The sequence below is a fragment of the Oncorhynchus nerka genome, unplaced genomic scaffold, assembly GCF_034236695.1.
Source record: "Oncorhynchus nerka isolate Pitt River unplaced genomic scaffold, Oner_Uvic_2.0 unplaced_scaffold_17___fragment_2___debris, whole genome shotgun sequence".
In the NCBI taxonomy this organism is placed as follows: domain Eukaryota; kingdom Metazoa; phylum Chordata; class Actinopteri; order Salmoniformes; family Salmonidae; genus Oncorhynchus; species Oncorhynchus nerka.
In genome coordinates this window covers 431,866-445,764 of record NW_027040483.1, presented here as the reverse complement: position 1 = coordinate 445,764, position 13,899 = coordinate 431,866, and the positions used below count along the sequence as shown (strand labels likewise).

The window sequence follows — 13,899 nt, the reverse complement described above, 5'->3', positions numbered from 1 at the left end:
GGGTTACTTAAGCTTGGCGGTAACGTAAATACTTCTTACACATACTGTACCTGTAAACTCCTGATTTTATCATATTTTAATTAACACATTTATTTTTATATCCTTGTAAAATAAAATATGATTCACTCAAAAAATGGTTTGTTGGTTGGTTATTTGTTGTACTGCATCTGATGCAGGGTAAATTGTATATATTGTAACGGGTATCCAGAAATAAATCATTAATAAGAATTGAAAACAAAAACTGGACAAATTAATAAATGTTTTTATTTTGAGAGAGAGTGAACATCCGTCACCTCACCAGCAGGCAGAACAGTGTTCATTTTGTTCTTGAGCGGCCTGCTGAGAGATGTGATACCTTAGGATTCAAAATGAGTCTGACCGGGATTGATGTGATATGAGGACGTAATATTATGACCTTTGCTCATGAAGCTACAATTTTCAGCAAATAATGTTCTGTCTGCCAAGTGGATGCTCTGTTGGCACAGGTAAGATACCCCCCTGCCTTATCAGTGGCTTGGGGGGGTATCCCTGGAGATGCCCCCCCCCCCTACAAAGAACTGGTTGAGCCTGCCTCCATAGGCCCCATGACCCCCTTGGCAAAACAACAGGTTCATTCAGCAGCACAGCACCACTGCTGACCTCATTGTCTCTTTGTGAAGGGAAAATCCAGAGTTGCATTCTGTAAAATGGCAAATGGTCAACCAGCTGCGAGCAGAGCGCATCTCTGTCTCTAACCTAACACAGGCCTACAGATGAGCGTTGAAGAGCCCAGTGCCACACTCTCCTCTGGACAACATAACATACAAGGAAAACATGGTAAGACTCCATGCATAAATCTCTGTCTCTCTCCTTACCCCTATTTACTTTCAACATCACCTTGATACCTTCTCTGTTGCTCTCACCTCCCCTGACGCTCTCTGTCTTTAGGCTATTGACTCACTCAACATCACTGACAACAGATGTTGTTTTCATAATGCCTGTCTACTTATTGTACATGTACTAGCTGTTGTGCATGTTGTTTAACAACAACTATAACAATTTAATGGAATTGTTCATGGTTTTTAAGAATCTAATGTCAATCATCATAATATATTTCAAGTACATGTACATTGTATACTTCTTACTAATGTGATGTATTATCTGCTAGAGGGTAACTTAAAGGGAAATATATGCATTCCGTGCATGCTTTGGGTTGATTCTAGGGATTTATTACCATGTTTAAGGATCATGTTGAAGCAGATGGTTTATAGAGGGGATTTGTAAATATATAATAACATCTTATTTTCCCACAATATCTCACTGCATGAGCTAGAAATACCCTGTAGTATTTAACTCTGATTAACATTTTTAAAAGTGTGTGTCTTGCAATAGAAAACAAATGTAAGTAGTCTGATTCACCTGCATGTGAAATACCTGCTGCATAAGTCTGGTTCTGTGTAGAGTAAATCCATATGTCTGCAGCACAAGTATGACATGTTGGCTGGGATTCTCACGTTTGGCTATGAATGATACATTGTGCTTCAGTTCACACACCTGGACACCTGTGACATTATCTACGCACCTTTACACACCTGCCATTCAAATTCCATACACCTGGACAAACCCTCCTGAGATCTCTCAGTTTCACAGTCATCCTAATTAAATATGTTTGATTAAGGGGATGAATAAGGCTTCTGTGTGTGTAGAAGGGGAGGGGGGATTCAGCCAGGCATAGGTTATGTTCATATCCAGTGTCCCAGGAGACTGATATAAATAGTGTGTGTGTGTTGTATTCATTGCATATGTTGCAGAATCTTGATGGAGATATATTATCTGTGATTGAGAATCCTGTGGCTTTCAGTCATCCTTTTCACCCAAAGAAGACAGGAGTGGGAGAGGCCCGAGGAGCTCAGAATCAGAGCTGCCATGCCTGGCTGAGAGGAATCCATTCTACAAACCACGGTAAGGCCATGCCTGGGTGGTGCACTGTTTAATAGGGCTGGAACCACAGGCTATGATTAGGATGACATTATCCAATTAGTGCACAAACAATGCATGTTACATAAAGTCGTATCTAATTAGAGTATATAAGCTTTAAGCTTCAGTACTTTAGTGTCTCATTGTCTTAAGTTAAAGCCAAGTCCAGCGAGCCTCAGTGCTTTAGCTATCCTTTTCACAAACTGTAGTACAGTATACAGCTACCCCTCACAGCTGCCATGCAGACTTTATATGAGTCAGTTGATTATGACACTGCCTGTGAAATGTTCAGCATTCATCTTTGTCACCTGTTCCCTGTATGTGGTATGCTTTGTTCACATCCTTGTGTTGTGTGCAGGTTGTAGACTGTAATGGCTGTTACATGCTGTGCCGCTATCTCTTCCACTCTATGTCAGTGTGACAGACAGCTAACATGCCTTTTAGCAGTATACCCAAGCAGTTTATCTCTTATCAGTGTCTAATTCAGCTGTGCTCCATTGTCAGCCCATAGACTGGTGAGAGTACTGGTTGCTGTGTGTGCAGTAGGACTTCTGGGAGGCTTAGCAGTCGGAGTGTGGTTCCTAGGTGAGACATCCTGCATGTGTCAAATCATGAAGAGAATGATGACATGTTCAATGTTCTAGTGTCTGTGAAGCACAGATTCCTTGCTGTGGTGGATAGCAAACCGAAATAACCCTACATGTCAGAATATAGAACACTGTATTTGAATGTTTTACAATGAGACTGTTATAGCTGATTAACTATGCATGATAATTATGTCTCACGCAATGACAGAGCTAGATTAATAACATCTGTTTTACATCCACTACGACTATAATTCACTCTGCGTGTTGTTGTTTTCCCTCCCACAGTCAGGTTGTTGTTGCGGCCTACCTCCTCTCAGAGTCCAGCTGGGCTGGGGGACACCAAGGAGACGTCCTTCTGTAATGTGACCGAGGACATCTCTGTGGCTGACCCCAGGAAAGGTCTGTGCCTCTCAGCCCGTCACTCACCACAGAGACTGTCATCTTGTCTGTGTGATTGGTTACATCCCAAATAGCACCTTATTCCCCATAGGCGCTAGTCATAAGTATTGCACTATATAGGGTAAGCAGTACTTTCAGAAAGTATTCACACCCCTTGACTCTTTCCACATGTTGTGTTACAGCCTGAATTTAAAAAATGTGTCACTGTCTTACGCACAATATCCCATAATGTCAAAGTGGAATGTTTTTTAGAAATGTTTACAAATTCATTACAAATGAGATTCATTACAAATGAGAGCTGAAATGTTTTGAGTCAATACGTATTCAACCCCTTTGTTATGGCAAGCCTAAATACGTTCAGGAGTAAAAATGTGCTTAACAAGTCACATAATAAGTTGCATGGACTCACTCCGTGTGCAATAATAGTGTTTAACATGATTTTTGAATGACCACCTTATCTCTGTACCCCACACATAATACAATTGTCTGTAAGGTCCCCCAGTCAAGCAGGGAATTTCAAGCACAGATTCAACCATAAAGACCAGGGAGGTTTTCCAGTGCCTCACAAAGAACGTCACCCATTGGCAGATGGGTAAAAATAAAGAACAGACCATTGAATAGCCCTTTGAGCATGTTAAAGTTATTAAAGTTATAACTCGGCCCATGGTGACTTTAAAACCGTCAGAGTTTAATGGCTGTGATAGGAGAAAACTGAGGATGGATCAACAACATTGTAGTAACTCCACAATACTAACCTAATTGACAGAGTGAAAAGATGGAAACCTGTACAGAATAAAAATATTCCAAAACATGCGACCTGTATGCAACAAGGCACTAAAGTAATACTGCAAAAAATGTGGCAAAGCAATTAACTTTTTGTCCTGAATACAGAGTGTTATGTTTGGGGCAATCCAATACCACACATTACTGAGTGCCACTATCCATATTTTCAAGCACAGTAGTGGCTACATCATGTTATGTGTATGATTGTAATCGTTAAGGACTGGGGAGTTTTTCAGGATAAAAAATAAACCTAGAGGAAAACCTGGTTCAAAATTCTTTCCGCCAGACACTGGGAGATGGATTCACCTTTCATCAGGACAATAACCTAAAATACAAGGCCACATCTACACTGGAGTTGCTTACCAAGAAGACAGTGAATGTTCCTGAGTGGCTGAGTTACAGTTTTGACTTAAATCTACTTGAAAATCTATGGCAAGACCTGAAAATGGTTGTCTAGCAATGATCAACAACCAATTTGACAGAGCTTGAAGAATTCTGAAAATAATTATGTGGAAATATTGCACAATCCAGGTGTGGAAAGCTCTTAGAGACTCACTGCTGTAATCGCTGCCAAATGTGCTTCTACAAAGTATTGACTCAGGGGTGTGAATGTTTATGAAAATGAGATATTTCTGTATTTCATTTTCAATAAATTTGCTAACATTTAAAAAAACATGTTTTCACTTTGTCCTTATGGGGTATTGTGTTTATATGGGTGAGAAAAACTCATATTTAATTGATTTTGAATTCAGGCTGTAACACAACAAAATGTGGAACAAGTCAAGGGACACACTTGTTTTGTCAGGCAGAAAGACCTTCCTAGCAGTTTGATAAACCAAATGTGTTTATATTACAACTATAATTGTCTTTATTGTAGTACATATCTTTATTAATACATTTCGTAACCACTTCTACATGATCACAGTCAGTGGAGAGGAGTGGAGACCTCAGTGGAGAGGAGTGGAGACTGTCTATCAACCGACATCAAAACATGAAATAATGATCTGTTTATATTGACTACATTAGTTATTGGATATAAGCTGCTTAACATTTCCCTCTCAAACAAGACAGCAGTTCATTACTGTTGATCTAGTTGGTCTCTGGAGGGATTATTTTCAATCAATGAGGTTCAGTGTTTTACAGAATCAGCCCGGAGAACTCTCTCCTGGAGATCCAACTAGAGAAGAAGCCCACGTGGCTGCCTGTGTGCTATGAGAGATGGAACTCTTCCCTGGGGACCCTGGTCTGCCGCCAGCTGGGATATCTAAGGCTAGTCAACTGAGACCATTTCCTTACCATAAAGCCCACAGCAGCTTGGCAACATAAAAGGCTATTCACCTAAACATAAGGCTGATTGCTCCCAGTTAATGTTAGATTATTTAATACCTCGTTTATAGGCTTGCCCGGTGCCCCATGGATCATACATTACTTTTTAAAACAGACACTCTCCCATCTCGCCTGCTTTTATAGAAGACATAACTATGATTAATTTGGTTTCCAGACTGACCAAGCAAAAAGGGGTGAACTTAACGGACATCGGACCTAACTACACCGATGGCTTTATACAGATCACATCTGAACACAAGACCAGCCTGGAAAATATATGGCAGTTAAGGTACGGCAGCTGTCTGAGGATATAAAATATAACCTAATGATTCAGAAGAAAATAGATGTGCTATAACATAGTAATCAAGCTTTTTTAATGGATGGATTTGTTTTTATTTAGGGGGAGTTGCGTCACAGGGAAGGTTATAGCTTTGAAATGTTTTGGTAAGTTTCTGCAGGGTACTAACAACACTAACATAACAGTAGATTACATTGTAAATGTATGTCTCTCACACACAGGTAAGACCCAATGACCTTCATACGACCTCTCAGTCATGACTTCATAGTTCTACATATTGGTGGTATACACTAGGTGTACAAAACATTAGGAACATCTTCTCTTTCCATGACATAGACTGACCAGGGGAATTCAGGTGAAAGCTATTATCCCTTATTGATGTCACTTGTTAAATCTACTTCAATCAGTGTAGATGAAAGGGAGAAGAAAGCTTAAATAATATTGTTTATGTGTGCCATTCAGAGGGTTATGATAGTAAGTGCCAGGCGCACCGGTTTGAGTGTGTCAAGAACTGCAACACTGTTGGGTTTTTCACACTCAACAGTTTCCCGTGTGTATGAAGAATGGTCCACCACCCAAAGGACATCCAGCCAACGTGACACAACTGTGGGAAGCATTGGAGTCAACATGGGCCAGTATCCCTTTCGACACGCTTTCGACACCTTATAGAGTCCATGCCCCGATATTGAGGCTGTTCTGAGGGCAAAGGGGGGTGCAACTCAATATTAGGAAAGTGTTCCTAATGTTTTTTTACAGTAGGGTGATGAGTTACCTCTATACAATGTATGTAAAGTGATCTGGGAAAAAATGCCTTCATATTTGTTTCCTTTGCCTGTGTAGAGTGTGGGACGCGGGCTAAGCTGCCCAGGATAATCGGGGGAGTGGAGGCTACCTTGGGAAGGTGGCCCTGGCAAGTCAGTCTCTACTACAGCAACCGACACACCTGTGGAGGCACCATCATCACCAGCCAATGGGTGGTCACCGCAGCCCACTGTGTGCACAAGTAAGACCCCTCGGGGTAAAAGGTTAGAGGTCAGAGGTCACTGACTCATGACAGTGTAGTGATGACTAGGGACAGCAATTGCTCTCACTTTCTTTTGCATAAAGTAATTAATACTTTATACAATTGAGAGTTGAAGAGCCATCTAGCTGACATACATTTCTTCATCTCTTTTATAACATTCCAGTTATAGGCTGCCACAGGTGTCCAGTTGGGTGGTCTACGCTGGTATTGTCACACGCAGTTCAGCTAAAATGGCTCAGTACACTGGATATGCAGTGGAAAAGATCATCTACAACAAGAAATACAACCCCAGGAGCCACGACAATGACATTGCTCTGATGAAACTACTGACCCCACTGAATTTCTCAGGTGACAGGGAACTTGATTACTTCACTTTTGAATGCATCACATAGTCCCTTGGCTGACTGGAACACTCAACTATATGATTACAGCAATCAGTTCCAAACCATGTTCCAATATTACTTAAATCAACTTCAACATGACCTACACTGTTTTCTAATATTCCAAATATTATTTTTTATTACATTTTTTAGATACCATCAGGCCTATCTGTCTGCCACAGTACGAGCATGATCTACCAGGAGGAACACAGTGCTGGATCTCTGGCTGGGGCTACACTCAACCAGATGATGGTACGACTATGTTAAATCAATAATATCATTTAAATAGGAAAATGTCATGTATCTATATCGATGGTTAAATGTTTTCTCATAGCCCAAAGTCATTTAAATCATAAAAATGAGAGGTATATTTACATTAGTTTGACTTTCTTTGACAGTTCTTATCCCTGCCACGCTAAAAGAAGCTACAGTTCCACTGATAAGCACCAAGAAATGCAACAGTTCCTGCATGTACAATGGAGAGGTCACCCCCCGCATGCTCTGTGCTGGATACACCGAGGGCAAAGTGGACGCATGTCAGGTTAGTTCAGAAACAGTTCCTGCATGTACAATGGAGAGGTCACCCCCCGCATGCTCTGTGCTGGATACACCGAGGGCAAAGTGGACGCATGTCAGGTTAGTTCAGAAACAGTTCCTGCATGTACAATGGAGAGGTCACCCCCCGCATGCTCTGTGCTGGATACACCGAGGGCAAAGTGGACGCATGTCAGGTTAGTTCAGAAACAGTTCCTGCATGTACAATGGAGAGGTCACCCCCGCATGCTCTGTGCTGATACACCGAGGGCAAAGTGGACGCATGTCAGGTTAGTTCAGAAACAGTTCCTGCATGTACAATGGAGAGGTCACCCCCGCATGCTCTGTGCTGGATACACCGAGGGCAAAGTGGACGCATGTCAGGTTAGTTCAGAAACAGTTCCTGCATGTACAATGGAGAGGTCACCCCCGCATGCTCTGTGCTGGATACACCGAGGGCAAAGTGGACGCATGTCAGGTTAGTTCAGAAACAGTTCCTGCATGTACAATGGAGAGGTCACCCCCGCATGCTCTGTGCTGATACACCGAGGGCAAAGTGGACGCATGTCAGGTTAGTTCAGAAACAGTTCCTGCATGTACAATGGAGAGGTCACCCCGCATGCTCTGTGCTGGATACACCGAGGGCAAAGTGGACGCATGTCAGGTTAGTTCAGAAACAGTTCCTGCATGTACAATGGAGAGGTCACTCCCCGCATGCTCTGTGCTGGATACACCGAGGGCAAAGTGGACGCATGTCAGGTTAGTTCAGAAACAGTTCCTGCATGTACAATGGAGAGGTCACCCCCCGCATGCTCTGTGCTGGATACACCGAGGGCAAAGTGGACGCATGTCAGGTTAGTTCAGAAACAGTTCCTGCATGTACAATGGAGAGGTCACCCCCCGCATGCTCTGTGCTGGATACACCGAGGGCAAAGTGGACGCATGTCAGGTTAGTTCAGAAACAGTTCCTGCATGTACAATGGAGAGGTCACCCCCCGCATGCTCTGTGCTGGATACACCGAGGGCAAAGTGGACGCATGTCAGGTTAGTTCAGAAACAGTTCCTGCATGTACAATGGAGAGGTCACCCCCCGCATGCTCTGTGCTGGATACACCGAGGGCAAAGTGGACGCATGTCAGGTTAGTTCAGAAACACATACCAGTGTTCTTCCTCCTGTGGTTTGTTTTATGAAGAGATTTACCAAAGGTCAGAGAGTTGTTGCCTTACAAAAGTAGAATTTGTTCTTTATAATGAGAATATTTTCCCTCAGGTGTCCCCCTGTACTGTTCTAAATGATCAAAGACAAAGCTCATTAGGCATGTGCCTGAGAGAGCACACCAGCTTTATTCAGGGTCCTACCAATCAAATTCAGTGGCGCTCAGGATTCAGTATTCCACAATATCCCAACCCATAATCACTAAATCACTGTGACTTAACAATATCTCAACCCATAACAGTCCGTGTGGTAGTCTGGTAACCCGTGTGATTGACAGCAATGTATATCTGCCCAGGGGGACAGTGGGGGTCCGCTAGTCTGTCAAATTGACAACGTGTGGAGACTGGTGGGGGTGGTGAGCTGGGGTACAGGCTGCGCTGAGCCCAACCACCCTGGAGTCTACACCAAGGTGGCCGAGTTTCTCGGCTGGATCTACGACATGATTGAGGTAAACTTACACTAACTCTTCCGTTGCATAAGCCTATGTATTGATTTTTTACATATCAGGACCACATCTGCTTTGCAGTTCTGTTTCTCCTCTTGAAATTGCATAATACTGTATGTTACATTTGTTTTTCCATCCACAGAGCTACTGAGGAGGAAGAGGAATAAGACAATGGATGATCAGGGAGACTCCAGAACAGGCCTAGAGGAAACTGAAACATATGATGCTCCTGACATTCTTCCTCCTGTACTGTAAATGTAATTTTACCTCCTTATAACGGCCATGTTGATTGCAGAAATGCATACATTATTTAACAGTAGGAAATATTTTATATTTTATATTTTATATATATATTTGTTTGTCATACATTGTATTTTTAGCACCTGAATGAGAACATATTTATACCATATATTTGTCTTGTATTGAAAATAAATTATGCTTCATATCTAAACATGTTCATTGTCTACTCTGGTGTGATGAAAGAGCTTTATGTACCAGAGCCATCATTTCAGGATGCAGACGGTGTCCACCGTTTAGTGCCAAGTAGTAGCATCTCTTCTGTCTGTAGAGGGCGTGCACGCACCACTCTCATCTCGTTTCCATAGTAACAGAGATCACTCGCTACAAAGTTGATTTAGTCAACATTTAGCTGTAAAGTTAGCACAGGGGTCGCAAGAACTTGAAGCAAGCAAGTTTACTCTGAGTATTTCCATGTGTTTTGTGTTAGAAGGATAATTAACGTTACTATTCACCATTTGATTCACAGTATTCGTACCAAATAGTTTGATTGTATTCAAAGGCATTGCTGTCTGGTGTATTGCAACAGGTGGTAGACCTAGCGCTAGCTATTTAGCTACTGTAGCTAGCTAACATTAACGTTATTTAACCTGGCTATGAATTATATCCATGCTTGTTCATCTATAGCTAACTTTCATTGTCATACCCATAATCAAATGCAAAACTCCAATGAGCTGTGTGTATAACGTTACTAAACGAAATCCCTCAAAATCTTTTCAGAAATATGTCTTCTTCCCTGGGGTGTACAAAGGAAGTTTTGCAGCAGGTCAACCAGTTCTGGTCCATGTTAGACGACCTGTCTCAGAATGACCCTCAAAGCTACCAGATGTTTATCGAGAAACAGATGAAACAGGGAACTGATTATAATGCACCACCTCAGCCTGACTCCTGCCTACTCACCGAAATGCTGGTACCATCAAGTATCTGCTTTTTCTATGAACAGCTACACCCACACTGTAGAGTTTATCGATTCAAAACATACAAACACTGGCCTACATAAAAATGACATAGCAAAGTGTGTTGGGAAGAGAATACTAGTTCATTTGTTTGCAGTGCACGTTTGCCTGTGCACTGCTGGCTAATAATATGGAGGTGTGAACTATAAAGAGGCTGAACAGTTGCTTTATTGTTTGTGTCAGGAGCCAAAGAAAGGGTTGCTGTACATCAATGTGTGTGGCTGGAAGCGCGTCCCTACCCCTGCTGATGAGAACAAGCCAGTGCCTGTGTGTGGAGGGAGACTGGAGACAGACACTGATGAAGGAGGAGGTACTAAGAGTCACTGTTGTCCTGCAGAACACAAACCCGTATTTCTGCATAATTACCTGCATTGTAACCTGTATTACAAGAGGTGCTGGCAAAAAAAAGTGAACATTCCCCAAATTACATTCTACTAAAGCTGACTTTCTTATAACTTGTTTTATGGTTTTGATACTAATGTTATGTAACACTGAAATAAAAAGTTGTATCATTGCCGTTTCTCAGTACTACAACTTTGTTGTGTTTCCTGTATTCAGACGACTACAGTGTGATGGATGTGGCGTTCAGCCCTGCGGTGCTGCAGCAGGCTCAGAAGAACAAGAAGGAGGACCAGGTTCACCTGTTAGCTCTGAGCTTCACCCAGCAGCAGCATGGCCTGCGTCTGATCCAGCAGTACAACGTCAGCAGCAGTAAGCTGAAGGGCAGCCTAGAGGACATGCAGCGCCGCCTGGGTTCTCTAAAACAGTCCAGCCCTGCCACAAACACAGGTAAAGCCTCTACGTAATTATTCCCTGGTTCAAGGGTTTTTATTTTTTATTAAGGTGACACCACCAAGATAAAGGCGAGATTATTGAATTCAAGATTTCTTTAAAGGTATACTGTAGGTGAAGATACATTTTTTGACATTCATTTGACATCAATTTCCCAGCCTCCCAGACCCCAGCTTCCCTGCTTCAGCAGATCTCTCTGCGTGAAGGGCAGACTGAGGACAGTACACCTGTGCAGCTCACCACATCTGTCCAGTTAACTCCTGGGCCAGGGGACCAAAGCAACAAGACCAAGAACCTGATCCAGGTGATCTCTAGCTCAGTGACAGCCCAGCCTCAGCGGCCACAGCACCAGCTCACTGTCAACTCTGACCCCAGGGACCTCTCCCGGAGCCTGAAGCTGACTGTGGAGCTACCAAAGGTTCAGTCCATCACAGAGTGCCATCTCAGCATTTCCCAGGTCAGGGACCACTCTGTTTCCCCTTCCCTTGTGCTATGAATAAGGCCCTGTGATGGATTAACAAAAATTCTGTCCCTTTTGCTTAAACACTTCTTATGTTGACATAATAGCCTGTTACATTATAAGTTATCCTTTCTGTGGTCTTGTGGGTCTAATAGTCTGTGTGTGTATTTCTCTGTAGGATGATGTACTACTAGAAGTGGAGGATATGTACCACCTACACCTGGAGCTGCCTGAGACTGTGAATGAGGAGTCGGCCTCTGCCACATTCAACAAGAAGAAACGGTTATTAACTTTGCAGGTGTCTATACTCTAGTGCTGGTACTGCCAACACTAAAAAGACGCAAATTAATAGACAAAGAAAATAACAATAACCACTGTCTTTTCTGGCAAGACACAGTTACACCCAGTAGGTCATTTGTCTTTCTGAAGAGATTGGGACTTTGGAAATTAGAGAAGGCAGGAATGTCATTTCTGTTATGTTATGCATATAAGCTGTGCATCTGAACCTTTGTAGTAGTAAACAGTACATTCACAACAACATTAATGACTCGAGTGGAATTATAGTCCTCCATGATCATGAGTAACATTAACTGCATGTCTGGGAAATAATTCACAAATAGTCAATATTCATGCAATAATCCATGTTTATTAAAACTTCAAAATTGTATTGTGAAGAACTTTATTCATATTTGGCAACAACTTGTACTTCAAACAGTTACTGTAAGTCAAAAGTCCATAGGACAGAGCCATTTTTGAAAGTATGGTTTTATCTCGAAACAGTAATAAATAGATTGGTCCCAATTGTTTTAATAACTACCTCTGCAGGGCTGCTGTGAATACTGAGAGGGTGTTATGACATCATTGTCCAGTGGTCACAGTTTGAGGCTAGTGGTTCCCTCTATGGTTGGTTGGTTCCCACTTCTACCGTCTCTCTCCATGGTCCTCCTCCACCCAGGCCACTATCTTCCCCTCCCAGCCAGGCACCAGGGCTCCGTCCTGGAACACCTGAGAACACCAACCAGAACCAGACAGGCATACTCTTTTAATATAAACTACACTACATGACCAACAGTACAGTGCATTCAGAAAGTATTCAAACCCCTTGACTTTTTCCATATTTTGTTACATTACAGCCTTGTTCTAAAATTGATTTAAAAAAAATGTTTCCTCAATCTACACACAATACCCATACCCCCAGAGAGACTGAGAAACAGCTTCTATCTCCAGGCCATCAGACTGTTAAACAGCCACCACTAACTCTGAGAGGCTGCTGCCAACATACTGACTCAACTCCAGCCACTTTAATAATGGAAAAATGGATGTAAAAATGTAAAAGTCACTAGCCACTTTAAACAATGCCACTTAATATAATGTTTACATACCCTACATTACTCATCTCATATGTACAGTATATACCATCTACTGCATCTTGCCATCTTTTTTTTTTTTTACCATTATTTAACCAGGTAGGCAAGTTGAGAACAAGTTCTCATTTACAATTGCGACCTGGCCAAGATAAAGCAAAGCAGTTCGACACACAACAAAAGAGTTACACATGGAGTAAAACAAACATACAGTCAATAATACAGTAGAAAAATACGTCTATATACAATGTGAGCAAATGAGGTGAGATAAGGGAGGTAAAGGCAAAAAAAAGGCCATGGTGGCAAAGTAAATACAATATAGCAAGTAAAACACTGGAATGGTAGATTTGCAGTGGAAGAATGTGCAAAGGAGAGATATAAATAACGGGGTGCAAAGGAGCAAAATAAATAAATACAGTATGGGGAGAGGTAGTTGTTTGGGCTAAATTATAGATGGGCTATGTACAGGTGCAGTAATCTGTGAGCTGCTCTGACAGCTGGTGCTTAAAGCTAGTGAGGGAGATAAGTGTTTCCAGTTTCAGAGATTTTTGTAGTTCGTTCCAGTCATTGGCAGCAGAGAACTGAAAGGAGAGGCGGCCAAAGAAATAATTGGTTTTGGGGGTGACCAGAGAGATATACCTGCTGGAGCGCGTGCTACAGGTGGGTGCTGCTATGGTGACCAGCGAGCTGAGATAAGGGGGACTTTACCTAGCAGGGTCTTGTAGATGACATGGAGCCAGTGGGTTTGGCGACGAGTATGAAGCGAGGGCCAGCCAACGAGAGCATACAGGTCGCAGTGGTGGGTAGTATATGAGGCTTTGGTGACAAAACGGATGGCACTGTGATAGAATGCATCCAATTTATTGAGTAGGGTATTGGAGGCTATTTTATAAATGACGTCGCGGAAGTCAAGGATCGTACAAGGGTATGTTTGGCAGCATGAGTAAAGGATGCTTTGTTGCGAAATAGGAAGCCAATTCTAGATTTAACTTTGGATTGGAGATGTTTGATGTGAGTCTGGGAGGAGAGTTTACAGTCTAACCAGACACCTAGGTATTTCTAGTTTTCCACATATTCTAAGT

General features: G+C 42.3%; 3 protein-coding genes across 11 annotated transcripts in view; 2 read left to right on the top strand and 1 right to left on the bottom strand.

Annotated features, from left to right (window-relative positions):
* Positions 1–693: 693 nt before the first annotated feature.
* tmprss5 (transmembrane serine protease 5) lies at positions 694–9,427 on the top strand. 2 transcript variants are annotated; one of them, XM_065017038.1, is made up of 13 exons: positions 694–816; positions 1,791–1,941; positions 2,461–2,541; positions 2,829–2,942; positions 4,859–4,994; positions 5,227–5,340; positions 5,452–5,495; positions 6,190–6,352; positions 6,537–6,721; positions 6,907–7,005; positions 7,152–7,294; positions 8,799–8,951; positions 9,091–9,427. In XM_065017038.1, exons 1-13 carry the CDS (start codon positions 814–816, stop codon positions 9,097–9,099), a joined length of 1,395 nt encoding a protein of 464 aa, XP_064873110.1. In that variant the 5' UTR covers positions 694–813; the 3' UTR covers positions 9,100–9,427. The 2 variants fall into 2 exon arrangements, with proteins under 2 accessions (XP_064873110.1, XP_029536972.1); XM_029681112.2 differs by lacking the exons at positions 8,799–8,951; positions 9,091–9,427 and having other exon boundaries at positions 7,152–7,524.
* A 153-nt stretch (positions 9,428–9,580) lies between these two features.
* Positions 9,581–12,118, top strand: pih1d2 (PIH1 domain containing 2). 2 transcript variants are annotated; one of them, XM_029681115.2, is made up of 6 exons: positions 9,581–9,651; positions 9,966–10,155; positions 10,385–10,511; positions 10,760–10,990; positions 11,152–11,450; positions 11,632–12,118. In XM_029681115.2, the coding sequence occupies exons 2-6, from the start codon at positions 9,970–9,972 to the stop codon at positions 11,764–11,766; spliced, it is 978 nt and encodes a 325-aa protein (XP_029536975.1). In that variant the 5' UTR covers positions 9,581–9,651; positions 9,966–9,969; the 3' UTR covers positions 11,767–12,118. The 2 variants fall into 2 exon arrangements, with proteins under 2 accessions (XP_029536975.1, XP_029536974.1); XM_029681114.2 differs by having other exon boundaries at positions 9,608–10,155.
* The window catches only part of dixdc1a (DIX domain containing 1a), a 27,889-nt gene continuing 26,069 nt past the window's right edge, over positions 12,080–13,899 (bottom strand). For all 7 annotated transcript variants that reach the window (XM_029681110.2, XM_029681104.2, XM_029681109.2 and 4 more), the window contains one exon: positions 12,080–12,458. In XM_029681110.2, coding sequence (XP_029536970.2) covers positions 12,413–12,458 — 46 coding nt within the window. In that variant the 3' untranslated portion in view covers positions 12,080–12,412. The remainder of the gene's footprint in view (positions 12,459–13,899) is intronic.

What these genes read in the sequence shown, in the direction of transcription:
- tmprss5 (XM_029681112.2), top strand. An exon ending in TGTGGCTGACCCCAGGAAAG is followed by an intron (nt 2,943 to 4,858) that starts GTCTGTGCCTCT and finishes AATGAGGTTCAG; the next exon opens with TGTTTTACAGAATCAGCCCG. An exon ending in TATAGCTTTGAAATGTTTTG is followed by an intron (nt 5,496 to 6,189) that starts GTAAGTTTCTGC and finishes TTGCCTGTGTAG; the next exon opens with AGTGTGGGACGCGGGCTAAG.
- pih1d2 (XM_029681115.2), top strand. Translation starts at nt 9,970, where the DNA reads ATGTCTTCTTCCCTGGGGTGTACAAAGGAAGTTTTGCAGCAGGTCAAC. An exon ending in CAGCCCTGCCACAAACACAG is followed by an intron (nt 10,991 to 11,151) that starts GTAAAGCCTCTA and finishes TCAATTTCCCAG; the next exon opens with CCTCCCAGACCCCAGCTTCC. An exon ending in GCCATCTCAGCATTTCCCAG is followed by an intron (nt 11,451 to 11,631) that starts GTCAGGGACCAC and finishes ATTTCTCTGTAG; the next exon opens with GATGATGTACTACTAGAAGT.